The sequence below is a fragment of the Gymnodraco acuticeps genome, unplaced genomic scaffold (genome assembly GCF_902827175.1).
Source record: "Gymnodraco acuticeps unplaced genomic scaffold, fGymAcu1.1, whole genome shotgun sequence".
NCBI classification, from domain to species: Eukaryota; Metazoa; Chordata; class Actinopteri; order Perciformes; family Bathydraconidae; genus Gymnodraco; species Gymnodraco acuticeps.
Genome location: NW_022991431.1, coordinates 345,894 through 365,665, shown reverse-complemented (window position 1 = coordinate 365,665; position 19,772 = coordinate 345,894). Strand labels below are relative to the sequence as shown.

Sequence of the window (19,772 nt, the reverse complement as noted above, 5' to 3'; positions counted from 1 at the left end):
TTGCATTTATCCCAGAGTAAGAGTCATCTCTCTCCCAGTGGCGGCGGGTCATTAGGGGCAGGTGGGGCACAGCCCCACCTAGTGTCAGAAGAAAGTATTACAAATAATGATTACAAAAAAATACTAAAAAATAAATAAAAAAACATATAAAATATATTTTAAGGTCATGTTTAATAATCTGATTCGTCTGTACATTTCTGTTTTAGTCTGTGTTCTTCTAATTAGTGTCTAGAGTGCCGTTTTGAGCTGTTTAGAGCCATGTGGGACAAAACCCGATCCTGCCCCTCCCTCTCACAGTCTAAGTCAGGGGTACTCAAATACAAATCTTAAAGGTCCAAAATAAATGTTTCAATAAGACAAAGGTCCGTTTATTACGGTCATTCAAACTTTTAAACAATTGCAACAAGATTCTTAACACGAGGTTGCAAAAACTAAAATAATCTGTATGCAGCAGTTTTCATTGTTATTGTTTCTGTGCTTGACCCCTCAGAGTCGCAGTGTAAGAGCTGCACAGTTAGGAATAAAGGCAGCTGCACCCTCTTTCATTCAGCATTCCCATTATTGCTTTATAAATGTCTTGCCCCCTTGTGTGTCCACTGAGGTTCGTCAGACCCAACACATCTTCAACAAACTCCCCCTTTGCCTCATCATAAAAACTCACAAACACCAGCAACTGAGCATTGTCAGTGGTGTCAGTGGACTCACCCACAGCTAAGGAAATGCACTGTGCATTTTTTATTCCATCATATAGCTGATTAATCAAATCACCAGCCAGTATTTATGTTCTTCTGGTTGCTGTGCAATCTGAGAGGGGATTTGCTTGATTTGACCTGTTATTTCCTCTTTTTGTTTGCCTTCAACATGGTCGCCATCACTTCAGTCATGCATTCTTTTATACTGCAGTTATTATCCAGTGGAAAGTCCTTACCTACTGGCCTAGTTAAATCAAAGTGGTTACTTTTTTTTGGCTGGGCAGTGTAGTTTTACACACCGTCTGATTTGACTTTCTCAGGACTTAAAACAGTTTTTTGGGGGCAGACCCCCTCAAAGAAAACAATATATTTACACACGTAAGGTCATCATCTTAATAGTTTTGTATGCTCATCCGTGAGCAGAGCATCAAGTTGACATGTCTATTACAGCTGAATGCGGCGATTACCATCTTGTTCAGCAAAACGCCTCACAAACGTATTAAGATCAACAGCTTTAGTGCGTTTTGATTCAATGCTGAGTACAGCCACACTGACAGTCTCTTCTCTGTCATTGTAGACCGCAAATACCTCATTCCTTCAGTGCTTGGGTCCGAATGCTTCTCGTTTTGCGCCGTCCAGTTAAAAATGAAATCGCCGCCAAATCGTATGTCCACGCTCGCGCCAGGACCGGGGGAGGGGTTACATGACGTGCATCTTGTGCTGCATTCACTTACACTCGGACATTAGAGACTTTCTCTCATAAATGTCCGATGAGCCACAACTTTTCTTTCAAAACAAAGCTGCCAACTGGGGTGGCAGCTGGGGTGGCAAGGCCTATTTTTAGGGTGTCAGTTGCCACCCCGGTAGGTGAAACTAGGCTACTAGCTACAGTACAGATGGAACTAGATGAGCTGTTAACTCTCGCTCTGATTTTTTTTTTTTTTTTTTTTAATTCTCGCTCTGACTTAGACAGGTTGAAAGAGACACACACATTTTTCCCACCCGCATTCCGCGAAGACCCGCCCTACTGTGCCTCTGATTCGCAGATTATTTGGGGGGAAAAAACGCTGACTGGATGCTGAATGTGATTGGACCAAAGCGTTGACACACACAGGTGGAACACAGTGGAACAGTCAGACATGCAGAGCGCTGTTTGCAGTGGACATAGCGGAGTATTTTGACTCGTTGCGAATGCGTTGTGGCGATGTCTCACATATAATACAGAGAGATCATACATATGAAAAGTATAATTTGCTCAGAGTCCGGAGACAGTGGTGGTTCGGTCCGGATCCGGACCGGAGTCCGTAGTTTGAGGATGCCTGGTCTAAGTGAACGGTGATTGTAAAAACTACACTGCGCATGCTCAGAGTATTTTTCTATTTAATGTGTGTGGCAAAAAAATAATGACCGTAGGGGCATAGTGCTCCCATCCCCACCATACGTCATCTCACATAATTCAGAATTGATTGGCTGTAAGTACTCACGTGTGCAGTGCTGCGAAACGTCACGTGTAGTTTGAAGAGGAGACGAGAGAGCAGCATATAGCTAACATCACCAGCGATTAAAAGAAGTAAAAAACTGAAAGAAAATGAATGAAGTTGACCATTTACTGGAGCACACATTTGAGACACTTAGTCTCGGAGAGAAACTGGAGGTAAAGCGCCTCGGTGCCCACCATCCACCGGATTTCCAAATGGTCCAGACTGCGGGCAAAGTTAAACGTGGGTTTAACGCTGAGTGGTTTGCTAAAAAGAAATGGCTAACGGCGAGCATCCAGAAGAATTCCCTCTTTTGCTTTCCTTGCCTGCTTTTTGGTGAAGATCAAGGTACTTGGTCGAGGACAGGTTACAAGGACTTAAAGCATCTTTCGGAGAGGACAATGAAGCATGAGAGCAGCAACAGTCATTTGGAAAATGCCGTAAAATTGGGATTACTTGGAAGGGTCAGTGGCGTTTCTAGGTGTACAAAACTGGGGGGGCAGAAAGAGGTCGGGGGAGAGAGAGAGAGAGAGAGAGGGGGGGGGGACAGAGAGAGGGAGGAGAGAGAGAGGGGGGACAGAGAGAGGGGGGGAGGAGAGAGAGAGAGGGGGAGTGTCAAATTACATACTGAAGACCACAGGAGCAACACTGTGAGCGCATACATTTACGTACACAGCGTGGGGATGTCATAGTAATGCACCTTCATACATGGAGTAAAGGTCACCATCACAAAGTAATTCTTAACAATAACAACAACCGTAATGCTTTAGCATTAAAACACCATAGACTGTAAATATAAGGAAAACACAGACACTCATCATCGAGGTCACAATATCAATCGATCCAGCAGAGGCAAAACACAGAAGATCAACAAAATATATGACATAAATGAACTTACCAAAGCTGAAGGCTCACTTGAAAAGAAAAGCGGCACGGCGGTCCTTCCTCTGACAGAATGTGTCTATCACTTTGGGGATGAAGTCCTGTAGTTGCTGGATCAACTGGCTTTCAATTGAAAGCATGGCCAATGCGTTAAGTCGCGGCTGTCCCATGGTGTTGCGAGTGAAAGTCTTTATCCTTTTGAGGGTGGAAAAGTTCCTCTCTGACTCGGATGTCGTCATCGGAGTTGTCACTATTATTTTGACCAAAATAACAGTCTCAGCAAACGTTTCCTCCAAGTTGTTCCCGTGAATGGATTTCAACAGAGACAGGGCAGTGCAGTGTGAAGCTCACTGTGGCGGTAGAGCGTGGTCAGCTCAGACTTCAACTTCTCCTTGTTTCCCAACGCAGGCCACAGTTTCACGGCGCAGTCAAGCTCAGGTGTAGGAAATGACAGGACATGCTGTGGGAAGAATGAGCTGTCAACAAGCTTTGCAGCGATCAAATGGTCACTTTGTGAGAACCTCTGTTCCACCTGTGAGATGACTGTGTCACAAGCCTCCTTCATCACCGGCGCTGTGCTGCTGACTCGTCGGCCTGGCTCGTCTGTTCCATCATGAGCAGTGGCGGCCAATGCATCAGTTTTCTGCCTCATTTTCTGAACATTTTCCTTGAAACGGCAGAGCGCGCTGTTGATCCCAGGTGCATCGATGCTTCGTTTTTGCAGAGTGTTGTATAGAACATCCACTTCTGGCATAAGCAACGAAAAAAACTCCAGGAGCTGCATAAATGCTCGGTCCCGCAGTTTCTTTGACAGGCCGTATGCCTCACTTATGGTGACCGCATCCCTAAAGCATTACGGTTGTTGTTATTGTTAAGAATTACTTTGTGATGGTGACCTTTACTCCATGTATGAAGGTGCATTACTATGACATCCCCACGCTGTGTACGTAAATGTATGCGCTCACAGTGTTGCTCCTGTGGTCTTCAGTATGTCATTTGACACTCCCCCTCTCTCTCTCCTCCCCCCCTCTCTCTATCCCCCCTCTCTCTCTCCTCCCTCTCTCTGTCCCCCCCCTCTGTCTCTCTCTCTCTCCCCCGACCTCTTTCTGCCCCCCCAGTTTTGTACACCTAGAAACGCCACTGCTCTCTCCACATTTCACCATAATGTCCATTTCAAAGAGACGGCATTAGGACAGAGCCGCGGCCCCACGGGAGCATGCCGCGGTGCGTTCAAAGACCTCAGTAGAAAATCGGCCCTTTTCTTTGTCAGCCCCCATGCCGAAACTCCCTTTTTATGGAAGGTTTGGTAGCGGAGTAGGCCACCAGAGAATACTACAGCTTCTTAGCTTTGGCTCCACAGCTGCTGGCATGTCCCCTGAACACAGTTTTGTGGGGATGGAAGCCCCAAAAAAGCTGTGTACTGACAGAGTAGAGGGGCATGACACTGAGACTGGGTTACTCACTCCAGCTTTGCAGCGTCCCTCCTCCATTTAGGGGCAATAGAGAGTCAAATCTATCATCCTGGGAGGCCCTGTTACAAGAACGGTGGGTTACGTATTGTAACCCTAGTTCTAGAGTGATGTGTGTGTGAAAAATGCATTTAGTAAAAACGATGGCATTTATCCCAGAGTAAGAGTCATCTCTCTCCACATGATCCCATAATGTCTCGTTGAGATCGGCAAGGCCGTTTTCATACGATGTTAATATGACACCCATTATGAGGCGCGGCCCCCGTGAGAGTGGCCGCGGTGCGTTCAGGGATCTCCGCAGAAGAACAGTGGCTTCAATTCCGGCCCCAGCTGCCATGGTTCCAGACTCAGTTCTGGCCCCAGCGGCCATGGTTCCATACCCAGCTCTGGCCCCAGCTGCCATAGTCCCATCTCTTGTCCCATCTCTGGTCTTTTCTCGAGTCCTAACTCAAGTCCCTTCTCTAGTCCCTTCTCTGGTCCCCTCTCTAGTCTCTTCTCGAGTTCCCCCTCTAGTCCCATCCCAAGTCCCTTCTCTAGTCCCTTCCCTAGTCCCTCCTCAGGTCACTTCTCTAGTCCCTTCTCCAGTCCCACCTCTAGTCACTTCTCTAGTCACTTCTCAGGTACCAACTCTAGTTCCATCTCAAGTCCCTTCTCTAGTCCCTTCTCTGGTCCCCTCTCTAGTCTCTTCTCGAGTTCCCCCTCTAGTCCCTTCTCTAGTCCCTTCCCTAGTCCCTCCTCAGGTCACTTCTCTAGTCCCTTCTCTAGTCCCTTCTCTAGTCCCTACTCAAGTCCTTTCTCAAGTCCTTTCTCAAGTCTCTCCTCTCTCCTCTAGTCCCTTCTCTAGTCCCATCTCTAGTCCCATCTCCAGTCCCTCCTTTAGTAACTTCTCTAGTCCCTTCTCAAATCCCAACTCGAGTCCCCTCTCCAGTTTCCTCTCAAGTTCCCTCTCCAGTCCCCTCTCGAGTCCCCTCTCGAGTTCCCTCTCCAGTCCCAACTCAAGTCCCAATTCAAGTCCCTACTGAAGTGCCGTTGGAGGTTCTGCTGGGGGTCCTGCCAACTCCATGTTCTGTCCCGTTGGGGGTCCCGCCGACTACTCTCCTGCCGGGGGTCCTGCCAATCCTATGTCCAGTCCCGTTGGAGGTCCCGCCGACTACTCTCCTGCTGGGGGTCCTGCCAACCCTATATCCTGTCCCGTTGGGGGTCCCGCCGACTACTCTCCTGCCGGGGGTCCTGCCAATCCCGTGGCCTGGTCCTCTTCCATGGGGGATCCTGCCGAGGCCTGTCCCACCAGCTCCGGTTCCTGTCCGGCCGACACCAGGTCCTGCCCGGCCTCCGGCGATGTCCCGTCAGCGCCTTCCTGCCCGGCCCCCTGAGAGTCGCGGTCTTCACCCTCGAGCCCGGCCCTCTGAGAGCCGGGCCCTCTGAGAGCCGCAGTCTTCACCCTCGATCCCGGCCCCCTGAGAGCCGCGGTCTTCACCCTCGATCCCGGCCCCCTGAGAGCCGCAGTCTTCACCCTCGAGCCCGGCCCCCTGTGAGCCGCATTCTTCGCCCTCGAGCCCGGCCCCCTGACTTTCCCGGCCGTGGCCCTCGCCCTCATGCTCGGCCCCCTGACTTTTCCGGCCGCGGTCCTCGCCCTCATGCTCGGCCCCCTGAGTTCGCCCGCGGTGGACTTCGCCCCTCCATAACCCCCACCTTGGACTCTGTCTTGCCCCCGGGCCGTCCGCCCGAGTCCCCCTTCTCGGCTTCTGCCTTGACCCCGGGCCGTCCGCCCGAGATCCCTTCCGGGTCCTCCGCGGTGCTCCTGGGTTGTGCCATATCCTTGAAATAAAGGTATTTTCAGTTTTTTCTGCATTTGGGTCCTGCCTGCTTCACTAACCGTAACAGAAAGTGAAACACTGAAAACACTGAAGGATGGTTTACCTTCATCCAGCTGGAGTTAAATGTTGTGTTTAGATGAAGGTGTACTTGGGAGTGGCGGTGGATGGCATGTTCCTGACTGACACAGCAGAAGAGCTCCTCAAGAGGAAAGAGGTGTTGTAGGTTCCAGTGATGATGGGAATAACGAACCATGAGTTTGGATGGATCCTGCCTCAGGTCACTCACTTCACATCACACATAATGTTGTTCACCCAGCCTCTTTAACAATGCTCCTTCTATTGATGTGTGTCACTAATCGTTGACAAATTTTTTATAAAAGGAACTCTATCTTGAAGGATTTGTTCTTCATCTTGAACTCTTTTTGAAGCGTTGTCTCATGCTGATCACAGAGAGTCAGTCCTGTCAGTGGCCAACATCTTCAACCCTGCAGGGGTGAGCTCCGTTATTTTACGTTTTGAATTTTTTGCCCCTTAAAAAATATTCAGTCAAAACAATATGGTACTATCACTAACAACAATTGAATGACATATTTATTCTGTAAATGATCTCTTATGTAAATGATCTCTTATGAGGAAAGCCATGCAGGTAGCAAGCACAAATATATACAAACAAGTCCTTCAAACACACAGACCAAAGCATGGGCTTCTGGCAGGGGCCAGTGCATCGCTTCGTTTCTAATATTGCAAAGTAAGTAGTAGAGTATTTCATGCAAGTGATATAACATAAACTGATGGAATAAGATTAAAGATCCCTTCAAGACATGGTCTTAAACATTTACCTAAAAATACACTCTACTTTCAAGATTCAAGGGTTTTATTATCATGTGCACAGCAGCTATATGTAGTTATGGAAATGAGAATCTTAGGCCCGAGCTCCTCCAACAATGCAACATATTATATAGGACATAAGACAACAACATAACAATAATAATAATAAAAAAGATTAAAAAAATTAAAATAGTGCAAATGAACAGAGTACGATACATTTGAATAAAATAAAATAGTGCAGGTGAAAGAAACAAAGTAAGGTTGAATAGTGTACAGTGAAATACAATGAACTACTGTTTGATCTAGTTATAACTATTAAGATAATAACGTTTTTTGAATATTTAGGCAAAATATAAAAATCTATACAATAAGCATTTTATGGTATTATCATCATATTGAAAAGATGGTCAGCTCAAGGGATTGTGTGAACTCCCAAAGGTTTAATTCAACGTCCTAACCTTCAAAGTTGTCTTGGTCTGTCAAACACATAGATGATATGATCATCGCACCAGTCACACTTCAACCCTCCCCTGTCCCAGGCCTCTGCTGCCAACAGCCTCACCGCTGACCAATACCTGAAGGATGCTGGAACACCAGAGGAGATAAGAGACTCCTTCACTGAGATGATTGGCGACATGCTGATGGCGCTGCCCGTCGTCACGGTGGCAGGATACCTCTCAGGTCTGTGACATGTTGGATACAACTGATTGAAGCAGTGTGTATAGGGGGACATTCTGTCAGTGTTGATGCTCTTTTCATCTCATTTTAAACTGCTTTAAGGAAAGCAACACCTCACAGTTAATGCAAACACTGTGTGGTTAGAATGATAATAACCTGCAAATATATATGAGATTATGCTGTTGATCTTTGCCCTTCCTCTCAGCCAAAGCACACACCTCTGGCCTTTTGTCTCCTTGGTGTATTTAGATGTGGGTGTTCCAGTTTACATGTATGAGTTTGCATACCGTGCTGAGATACACAAAAACAACCGTCCTTCCTTTGTGAAGGCAGATCATGCAGATGATGTCGGCTTTGTATTTGGTGGATGTTTCTGGAATGGACATTTAAAAATCATAGGTATGCTACCCAGTACATCTTTGTAGAGTAGATGGCCTCTCTTGCTCCTTTCTACTCTCATTACAAACATGTGAGGATTATGCAATGTAAAGCACGACCTCTTCATCCCGGACTTCTGGGATATCATGGATAACAGTCTCTGATTTGTGATTGAGCTATTCCTGTCCCATCTTCAGGAAACATTACCTAGAACCATGATGGCACGTTGGAGCAATTTTGCTCGCACTGGGAGAGTATTTCCTAAAAACAACAATAAAGCTGCACTGATCATTATTTTCATATGAACTAAAAAAGGTAGTTAGCAATGATAACGGAAGTTACCATGGACGGTAACAGGAAAAAGAGGTGATCTTTTGGCTAGAGTAGATTACCTCAAAGGTTCATAAAAGCTGACGACTTGTTCAGACGGTCTCGTTGACCAAAACGAGACTAAAATCCAGTTTTTTTAAAAATAGACTTTAATAACAGGATGAAGCTGACTAAATATGATTTTAAAAAAGAAGATCATTTGACACGGATAGTTAATGACAAGAAAAAATAGATCCTTCTGGGAATGATTATTGTCTTATAATGACTTAAGCTTAGTGGTTTAGTTTTAATGCCATAACTGTAATGTTTCATTCACTCTCTCTTAGCACTCCAAGTGAACGCTTATGTTGCTATGTGTCTGCTGGTTACGAACATGGGTAACTTTTTTGCGACTTTATCCAAAAATCTGTCATTTACCACAGAGAAGAACAGCAGAACAGTGGCTGAATAGCATTGGATTTAGCAGTCCATTTATTAACAGACTACAATTAAGATGAAATAGTCAAAAACAGTTTGTTCCCGTTCCACACACACCTGATTCTCACCACCTAAACTAAAGGGTACCTATATGCACTTCCTAAATGTACCCCCCCCCCCTATTTTTTTTTAACATTTAAACATTTGTATGGCCGCCGCAACATTATTTTAAAGTTATAATTCATTTGATATGTCGGTGTTATGTATCTGTTTGTTCTGCAACAGAACATGAACAGAAAGCAGCTTTTAAATGAAGTCTTATTAAAGTGTCAGACTGGCCAGACAAGGTTCCTCATTCAAAGTCATTCTTACTAGAATATTATCGTCCTTCTGTGATAGAGCAGAGCAAGGAGCAATATTCAGCAGAATGTGAATATATCTACTGTCAGGGAATAATTTCGCCCTACATGTTTACCTTTTGCCCTCTGACGCAGATGCCCAACCTTGGAAGCACATCCTTCTCAGGGTGTAGAGGGTACTGTTGCGGTCAGTTTATGTTTTGCTAATTGGATTTTCTTTTCACAAAAGGATATTAAAAACAAAATACGAGTGGATATTTGATTTTCATTTTTAAATTTTAAAAATAAACTTGAAATACAAGGCTTTGTTCTTTATCATTGTCAAAAAGGTATTAACTAAACTTAAACAACGGGATGATTTTCATGTTCTTCCTCTCAAAACAAAAAATCAAATCACTAGAAAACAGAAACAAAAAAACGCCAGTTTTTTCATATTCTGCTACCGGAAGTTGCTGTTTACAAAATAAGAGCGCAGATCAGTACGGTCCTATCAGGGTCATACGTTTTGATCATTAAAAAAAAAGTTTTTATCCTGAACTTTGAAAAATACAATAATGTATTTAAAATTAAAATAAGTATTTGAAATAATTTTTCAGGTTGAATATCATTTTGATTCAGTTCAGCAATTTTTTGGAATAAAATATTTATGTTTATATTTCACTTTTATACATATTTTGATATTTGAATCCTTATTTTTTCAGTTGCAGATTTTACGTTTTTCAGATTCAAAACAATAATTTATTCAGTTAAAAATCTTATTTTATCAGGTTTCACAAATGTTTTCGCCTTCAGACATTTTTTCACTTTCAGATCTTTTTTTTTCGCTTTCAGACGTTGTGGCCCTGATGTTGCTTGGGGGGCGGGGCTTACCAAAGAGTAGTTTGGCATCCTGAGTGACAGCCCTCCCTCTGTCATGTTGCCTTCATGGATATTAGGTAGCGCGAGAAATGTAACTAAAAACTTTCTATACACAATACTCCCGTGATTGGTGGTAAACAAAACTGATACAAGCGTCAAAGTTCCGTTCACAAAATTGTTGCATTGATTATTATTTGTCAAATTGTGTGTAACATAACAACAACATAACACCCCTATAGGCTTTATTTAGTTCATATGGAGATCTTAGTATCAAACATAGTCCTACACAACCAGCTAGTTGCTATCTTTGTCAGTCTGCTGCTTGTTGTTAGGCAGATAGTGTTGAGTGTGCGTTGATCACAGTCTCCTGATCCATTGTCAATGAATATATTGATGAGTGCTTCAAAGGTAAAACAAGCTGGACACTTTTACATTACATTTCATTTAGCTGACGCTTTTATCCAAAGCGACTTACAATTACCAATCACAGGGACATTCTCCCTGGAGTAACTAAGGACTAAGTGCCTTAATCAAGGGCACACTAGTGTTGGTGTTCCTGGCGGGATTTGAACTCACAACCTTCCGATCTTCAGCCCACCTCACTATCCATTGGACCACCACTATCCCTACACCACTTCATTTTATATTTAAGAAAACCGAAAAACTATTAAATCACAGATCCCCATCCTGTACTGTTGCTATTCAGAGTGGAAGAATAGAAGGCTAGCACTCAATGCATGCTGGGAATTATGCTAATGATTATGCTAATTGTGTATATGACAATAAAGATGAAAATATTGATTCTACCAAATGTCCACATGATGGAACTGTTATATAACTTTGCATTATCACTGGAGAGTAAAGCAGTTTTCTATTCCTCCAGAAGATGTCAGCAAATACCTCAAATACTTCAGCTTTGATTACAAGAAGTAGCTGTTCATTTGAAAAAATAAATAACACAATATATATATATATATATATATATATATATATACATAATATATATATATGTGTATATATATATATATAATACATGTAATGTTAATATAATGAATGTAATGATAGAACGGTAGTTTATCTTTATTCTGATACACACTGTGACAGTGTGCATCTGGACCCGGTGACGACATTACCTATTGACGCAGCAACCACTGTAAGTTATATTCTTGTTTAATTAGACTTCTCTGTTTCATTTATTCGACTCTGTATAATTGTTATTGTAGCTTAAACGGCTAAATCGCTTTTGAGAGATTTTAAATCTCAGATCTGCTCAGGCGAAACCTGCTTCACAGGTCTCAGCACTCAAGCCTGCATTAATATAGGCAGGGCCAGTCTATTGTCGCCCATCAGCTGTAGATAGTTAACTAATTAGAGGGGCGTGGCCCTACAGCTGTGAGAACTGAGCAATCAGGCGTCCATTTTGGGTAGCTCTTTCCTGGAGCGTCAGCTTCAGCGGCAGACAGCCGAAGACTGACAAAGACATTGGAGTCCTGCGGGAGTCAAAGACTGACAAAGACATTGGAGTCCTGCGGGAGTCAAAGACTGACAAAGACATTGGAGTCCTGCGGGAGGCAAAGAGGGAGGCAAAGAGGAGGCAAATCCTACTCTGATTGAGCTGGTGTCTTATTTATCTTTTCTTTAGTTTTCTAGCCCCTCATGCTATAATCATGTGTATTTTCTCCATTCCTGTTCATGTGTCTTCTCGCAATTATCACTGGCCCCTGTGTATCTCCTAATCGATATAACCGGCCTGCTCTCGTCTATCCCACGTGCTCCACTGAGATCCAACATCTAGTTTCTGGTGGCCTGTGGAATTGCCAGTCAGCTGTTCCTAAGGCTGACTTCATCTCTGGCTACGCCTCCCTGCAGTCTCTGGATTTCCTTGCTCTCACTGAGACCTGGATTACTCCATCCAACACATCCACCCCAGCAGCTCTCTCTAGTGATGGCGAGATGAAGCCTTATGAAGCTTTGAAGCTTTCCAGCCAATTGGTTCGCAAAAGGGTTCATCTCATGAGGCTTCATCATGGGCTTCATTTGAACACAAACCCCCCTGTTGGTCAAAGTGTGTAAAACAGGCAGATTGGACATCTCAACAGTGTGCTCTCTCATACCGAGTTCCCATTGAGTAAAGCCTTAGAATAACTCTAAACAACGAACATTAAATCATATTTTCATGTTAACAATATTGTATTTATTCCAGTTTAATGATTGTGATTGAAAAGCCTAAGGATCTGGTACACATTGCAAAGAGGGATTTGTATTCCTTAATACTATTCATAAACGTAACCATGTTGTAGCCTGAGAAAGGCTAAACCATATCAAATAATATATTTATTAACTACATTATCTCATTTAGCTGTAGCTTTTATAAACAACAAAAAATACGTATTGTTCAGTCGTTGAACCAGGGACCCTGCGGTCATGAGTCAACTGTTTTCTTCCAGCTGAGCCACAGCACACACACTAAAGCTCCCTGAAAACACTGCAAGATATGTATTCCTGTATGTATTGATGTTTTTATTGATGTTTTTATTCCTACATTTATTTATGCTTGTATCTATTTATACTTATGACATGTTCCGACCTCTATATAAGTGAGGGTCTGTGCTCTCTTGATTCCATCATGTCACCGGGCCCGGGTATAGCACAGGAGGGGTAATATTGTTCTTGTTATACATCCATGGGTATTATGAGCGTTGTGGTTCAACGGTTCAACCGATCTGAATCGCTTCCTGAAGCAGTCACGTGGTATCGACAGGCAGCGAGGCTTCGTTTGTCATCGATGACGTCACTGGCCCAGAACGATACAAGCCTCGATACATGCTTCACAAAAAGCTTCGGGGATTACTCGACACACGCTCCGAAGCCTCGGCGCAATACGTAACATCACTAGCTCTCTCCACTGCATATTCCTTCTCCCATACACCCAGACCCACTGGCAGAGGAGGTGGCACTGGTCTCCTGCTCTCTTCCAAATGGAGCTTTTCCCTCTTCAAACTACCTAATTTCACTCCTTCCACCTTTGAATTCCATGCCGTCACAGTAACCCATCCTATACAGTTAACCATTGTTGTTCTCTACCGTCCACCAGGCGCCTTGGGGGACTTCTTGGAGGAATTAGATAATCTCCTCTCACACATCCCTGAAAATGGCCCTCCCGCTATACTTCTCGGAGACTTCAACCTCCAGACGGGGAAGATAGACGAACTAACATCTCTGTTAACCGCCTTTGCTTTCTCACTGTCTCCGTCCCCATCGACTCATAAAGCTGGCAATGTCCTTGATCTCATATTCTCAAGGAACTGCGCTACTTCTAACCTCTCTGTAAACCCGCTCCACACATCCGATCACTTCTTCATTTCATTCTCTCTACCCCTTTCCAAACATAACAAACTAATCTCTTCTCATCCTGCACTTGTCCGCCGTAACCTTCGCTCCCTCTCCCCCTCTACCTTTGCCTCGTCGGTGCTCTCAGCCCTCCCTTCCTCTGACTCGTTCCAACTCCTGCCACCAAACTCTGCTGCAGAAACTCTCCTCTCTACTCTCTCATCCTCTCTGGACTCTCTCTGTCCTCTCACATCTCGGCAGGCTCGTCAGTCCCCTCCTGCTCCCTGGCTAAATGATGCGCTGCGTGCTAATAGAACCGTCCTTAGGGCAGCAGAGCGGAAATGGTGGAAATCCAAACACCGTGACGACCTCCTAACCTATCAGGCTCTCCTCTCCTCTTTCTCTGCTTCGATCTCTCAGGCAAAAAGCACTTTCTTTCAAGATAAGATCCAATCTTCCTATTCCAATCCTAAAAAACTATTTTCCATCTTCTCCACCCTCTTGGACCCTCCAAAAGCCCCCCCCCCCCCTCCTCACTTCTGTCAAGCGACTTTGTTACCCACTTTGAAAAAAAGGTTGATGATATTCGCTCTTCTTTTTCTGACTCACCTATACTCACCGCTGGGTCACCAGACCCTCCTTCCACCAACACACTAACCTCCTTTTCCCCTCTCTCTCCAAGTGAGGTTCTTACCCTCATTACCTCTGCCCGCCCTACCACCTGTCCTCTGGACCCTATCCCTTCAAACCTCCTTCAGACTATCGCTCCTGATATTCTACCGTTTCTCACCCATTTCATCAACACTTCTCTAACTTCTGGTCACTTTCCAAACAGTCTCAAGGAGGCAAGAGTAAACCTTCTCCTAAAGAAACCCACTCTCAACCCGTCTGATGTTATAAACTACAGGCCTGTCTCTCTCCTCCCGTTCCTGTCTAAATCACTTGAACGCGCTGTCTTTAAACAACTCTCCTGTTATCTCAATCAGAACAACCTTCTGGATCCGCACCAGTCTGGTTTCAAGGCAGGTCACTCCACAGAAACTGCTCTCATTGCTGTCACGGAGGAACTGCACACTGCCAAAACTGCATCCCTCTCCTCTGTCATCATCCTGTTGGACCTGTCTGCTGCATTCGACACGGTGAATCATCAGATCCTCCTTCGCACTCTCCAAAAACATGGAGTTTCAGGCTCTGCTCTTTCCTTCCTCACCTCATACCTGAAAGACCGTACCTACAGGGTGACTTGGAGAGGGTCTGAGTCCGACCCTTGTCAATTAACTACAGGGGTCCCTCAGGGCTCTGTTCTTGGTCCCCTCCTCTTCTCCCTGTACACAAACTCGCTCGGATCAGTCATTAGCCCGCATGGTTTTTCTTACCACTGCTACGCTGATGACACCCAATTAATTCTGTCCTTTCCCCGCTCAGAGACCCAGGTCGTTGCATGCATCTCTGCTTGTCTAGCTGACATCTCTCAGTGGATGTCTGCTCACCACCTCAAGCTCAACCTTGACAAGACTGAGCTGCTCTACCTCCCGGGAAAAGATTGTCCCACTCTTGACCTAACAATCAACATCGGCACCTCAGTTGTTTCCCCGACTCAGACTGCAAGGAATCTGGGTGTGACCCTAGATAACAACCTGTCCTTCACTGCAAACATCGCTGCTACAACCCGTTGCTGCAGATACACGCTTTACAACATCAGGAAGATACGTCCCCAGCTGACACAGAAAGCGACTCAGGTTCTGGTCCAGGCTCTCATCATCTCATGCCTAGACTACTGCAACTCCCTCCTGGCTGGTCTACCTGCATGTGCCATCCGACCTCTGCAGCTCATCCAGAATGCAGCGGCTCGTCTGGTCTTCAACCTTCCTAAATTTTCCCACACCACTCCGCTCCTCCGCTCCCTTCACTGGCTTCCGGTAACTGCTAGAATCCACTTCAAGACACTGGTACTTGCTTACCATGCTGCGAATGGATCTGGCCCTTCCTACATCCAGGACATGGTTAAACCGTACACCCCAGCGCGTGCACTACGCTCTGCATCAGCCAAACGACTCGTTGCGCCCTCGCTGCTGTTCCCATCGGCAAAAACACGTGGGTTTGCTGTCCTGGCTCCAAGATGGTGGAATGAGCTCCCCATTGACATCAGGACGGCAGATAGCTTACACACCTTCCGGCGCAAACTGAAAACTCATCTCTTTCGACTCCACTTCGAGCGTTAGAACTATTAACGAAGCACTTATATACTAATAAAGGACTGGCTTACCTAAAGCCAGTTGAGTAGCACTTGAAATGTTTGGCTCTATGAAACCTGATGTACTTATATGATTCTGTTTTCTTCAAGGTTATGTCTTCCTGGTCGAATGTACTTATTGTAAGTCGCTTTGGACAAAAGCGTCAGCTTAATGTAATGTAATGTAATAAGTAAAAGGTGCAACAATGTATAAATGTGGCGAAGCCTGCGAGCTAGTTCAGTTGTTCAGGCAGTCAACTCGAGCACCAATGATACATTAACACGTGACGCACCTCGTCCCTCTTACAACCAACCAAACACATTCTCCTAAACATGCCGCTCTATTTAAGCTGCCAGCAGGGGCCTCATTTATAAAGGGATATACGCTCAAAAAATGGCGTACGCCAGTTTCTCCGCAATCTTTGCTATTTATAAAATACTAACTTGACGGGAAAATGTGTGGTCCTCCACGCAAACTCTAACCCATGCGTACGCACTAAGCACACAAACGGGAGAGACGAGAAACTGCGACACCGTTGGCAGAAGGAAGAATGGAGAGAAATATGTGAAAATAATACCATAAATAAAACGTTACCTCTCATTTATCATATATGAAGAATTCATTTTCAAACATTGATTAAAGCCAAACTTAAAATGATTTAACAAACGCCTGTTTGCGACTCCTCAGTGAACACAAAAACATAACTTGGAGAAATAAATAAATACGGATATGTTATTTAAAACCACCTCGAATATGTTGTGTTAATGTTATGAAATGTTTTCTCATAAATGATGCGGTAAGCAGGAGGACAACATTACTTTAAACTGACGCCGTTTTGCATTTCTATAGGTTGTAGATACGAGCATGGTTTTATATACTATCATGTTTAATCGTGTTTTGTGCCGTTTGCCAAGACTTGATAAGTCGCTCGTAAAACACAGGAGGTATGGAAACTAAGAACACCATATGTGGTAAATTGTACAGCTAATATAACACAACACATTAGTTGTATTTCCTTTAACTGATGGATATAGGGTTGCTGTGGGGGGGGGGTTGAGACGCACAGGCTGCAGTGGAGACGCTGCGCACAGCTGATCGACAGCTGGGACACAAACCATCAAATACAAACACATAATTCAGATCCAGTCGTCATGACTCCACACCGGGGGGATTCCCCGATCACTTCTTACAGTTTCTCATCAAGGGGGGGTCTCCTGTCCCCGGTACAAACACACTGCCTGAGGAAGGCTATGTGTATTGTTTTTGTCATTAACCTTTTTCGGACCACTTATTTATTTATTTTGGTGACGATCCGACCTCCATGCTGCTACTCTGGTTCAAACTGCATCCACCAAACAATATGATTTATCTCCACCTCCCCAAAATAACCAGAATCTGACACGGTGTGAGATGTCTTTTTTAGCTGTTCTGTCGTCATTTCCTGCGATCTTCTTCATAAAGTCAGTCAGAATGAATGAATGAATGGGCGTTTCTTTGACTATTTATAGGCAAATATGGGCGTTACGTGAAGCCCGCAAAAGCTGCACCGCATTTCGAGTCGGTTGTGATTTATAAAGGGAAACCGGCGTAGGAAGTGCTGTACGCACTTTCCTCGCCGGTACGCAATGTTTGGTGATTCGGAAAATTTCTGTACCTATTTTTTGGATTTCTACTACGTAAGCAACCTTCCCACGTGAATCCTACGCACGGCGTTATAAATGAGGCCCCAGGTCTGCTGCCTCTGCCTCGCTCAACCCGGTATCACGGCAAGACGTGAACATGTGACGATTTACCATGCTGGGAGACGTGAATATGTCACGGTTTCGTCCCCTTCAAACGTGACAGCTACACGGTATTGTTAACCCATGTTAACCAGTGGAGAAATAACCGGAAATACCAAGCAAATGCTACCCCGACGTAATGATTTATTTTTTAATAGTCACACTCGATTACCCCAATGTTCTTGTTGCCCCAGCTGGTCGACACCTCTTTTAGCAGAAACAAAGGCTATATTAATGTATTAAATCGATGTTAATCCATGCGTGTGGATGTGGAATTAACGGACGTGACGTTGTGCGATTGAGTTGCCAAGCAACAGCTTCGGTTCATGTTAATTTACAAACTCTTCAACTACAACCGTAGTTATATTTAAAAACATGTTAGAAGGCCTCACGAAATACTTTAATGCACATTAAAATGTAAATGTGAAGGAATGTGTGTATAACAAAATACATCGGTCATTAAACGAAACCGGAAACAGACGTAGGCAAGATCCTCAGCTCGATGATTGGATGGTTATCCGCAATGCATGCTGGGATTTGGTGTTTATGTGATGTGAAATCTGAAAACTTTTTTAAAAATACAATAATACTTTATTCCGAGTGTGCTTGCTTTTCTCTTTGAAAGTCATCACATAACGGCATTGTAATACACGGTTCGACTGCATTAAATATGACATATCTGCCGTAATTCTCTATTTATAGAGCCCTGTTGAGAAGACTTCTAGACAAACAGGAGAACTGCCGCCAAAACTGAAGATGTGACGTGGATCATAAATATATAAGCAATTAAACAACATCTTACATTTATTTTCACCCAATACGTCTCCTTGCAGTATCAACACTAATTCGGCTGACTTTTATATTTGATCCAATTGGTAGATAGGCTGTACACCATAACGGTGAGCTGATAGAAAGGGACACCTGGTGGTTAAAGCACGTTATTGAATTTTATTATTTTATTATTAGATATTAATAGGAGGATGTGCAAAACAGACAAACTAATAAGGCTTAATTTAAACATTAAAGAGTACTTTAGGTTAAGGTCTTCTTTTGAATAAGAAAAAAGCTTTAAGAAGAATATGGAGGGATGAAACCCTCTTGAAACCGCAGGTCCTTCCTTCCTGCAGCGGTCAGACTTTACAACCAGCACTGCCCCTAGTAGACCCTCCTACACACACCACAACACAGACTATAACACCCCTTGCTGCTAAATACAAACCAACTTTGTGCTATATGTGCAATATATATATGCCATTAATAACTGTGTAATTTATACCTGGCCACTAAATCAATATATATGCCGTTTTGTTTTTGATCTGTATTTTTGAAAATTATGTAACTTTTTATCTTTTTTTTAGCATATTGTTTATTATATTATAACTTAGTACTTTTTTAGCATATTGTTTATTTTATTCTAACTTAGTACTTTTTTAACGCATGTAAGATATGCAACACTAAGCTGTCTGTGGCTCTTTCCTGCTGTAACGCTGCACATTTCCCCTCTGTGGAACTAATAAAGGTATTCTGATTCTGATTCTTTAATGGTCACACATGCAGAGCACACAGCACACACAGTGACATTTGTATCTACAGATAAATATTAATCCTGACAAAGTACTTAACGTCTAATATATTGCTTTCCTGCAATGTTAACTATGTTTAAGCACTTATTTGTTTATTATTTGTTTATTATTAAACTGATATTATACATATGTATTATACTCTTATATATGTATGTATGTATGTAGATAGTATAAGAAATGTGCAGAATGACAGTTTAATGGTGGAGTATACACACATATTGATAGATGTCTTGTAATGCACTGTTGAGGAACCTGCGACCCAAGTGTTTCATTCATTGCATAACTACACAGTAGTTGTGTATAATATGATATGTCAATAAACCTTAGCTTAGAAAATCTTGAAATCTTGAAAGGGATGTTCAAACTAGTCATTATATACAGTCTTTAATGAACTATTAGTAGAGAATAACGAGTAATGAATATACTTTATAGAGATCCTATTAATATCTAATAATAAAATAATAAAATTCAATAACGTGCTTTGACCACCAGGTGTCCCTTTCTATCAGCTCTGCACGGTTATGGTTTAAATACAGCCTATCTACCAATTGGATCAAATATAGAAGTCAGCCGAATTAGTGTTGATACTGCAAGGAGACGTATTGTGTGAAAATAAATGTAAGATGTTGTTTAATTGCTTATATATTTATGATCCACG

The 19,772-nt window shown here is 43.6% G+C and overlaps 1 protein-coding gene across 1 annotated transcript; it reads left to right on the top strand.

Annotated features, from left to right (window-relative positions):
* Nucleotides 1-6,474: 6,474 nt before the first annotated feature.
* On the top strand, nt 6,475-8,890 carry ces2a (carboxylesterase 2a). The gene is made up of 6 exons (XM_034195859.1): nt 6,475-6,557; nt 6,789-6,831; nt 7,706-7,847; nt 8,094-8,246; nt 8,403-8,476; nt 8,879-8,890. Exons 1-6 carry the CDS (start codon nt 6,475-6,477, stop codon nt 8,888-8,890), a joined length of 507 nt encoding a protein of 168 aa, XP_034051750.1.
* The last annotated feature ends 10,882 nt before the right edge of the window (nt 8,891-19,772 follow it).

Coding starts and splice junctions, on each gene's coding strand:
- ces2a (XM_034195859.1), top strand. CDS start 6,475: ATGAAGGTGTACTTGGGAGTGGCGGTGGATGGCATGTTCCTGACTGAC. Junction 6,558..6,788: donor CTCAAGAGGAAAGAGGTGTT/GTAGGTTCCAGT, acceptor TGCTGATCACAG/AGAGTCAGTCCTGTCAGTGG. Junction 8,247..8,402: donor ACATTTAAAAATCATAGGTA/TGCTACCCAGTA, acceptor TGATTGAGCTAT/TCCTGTCCCATCTTCAGGAA.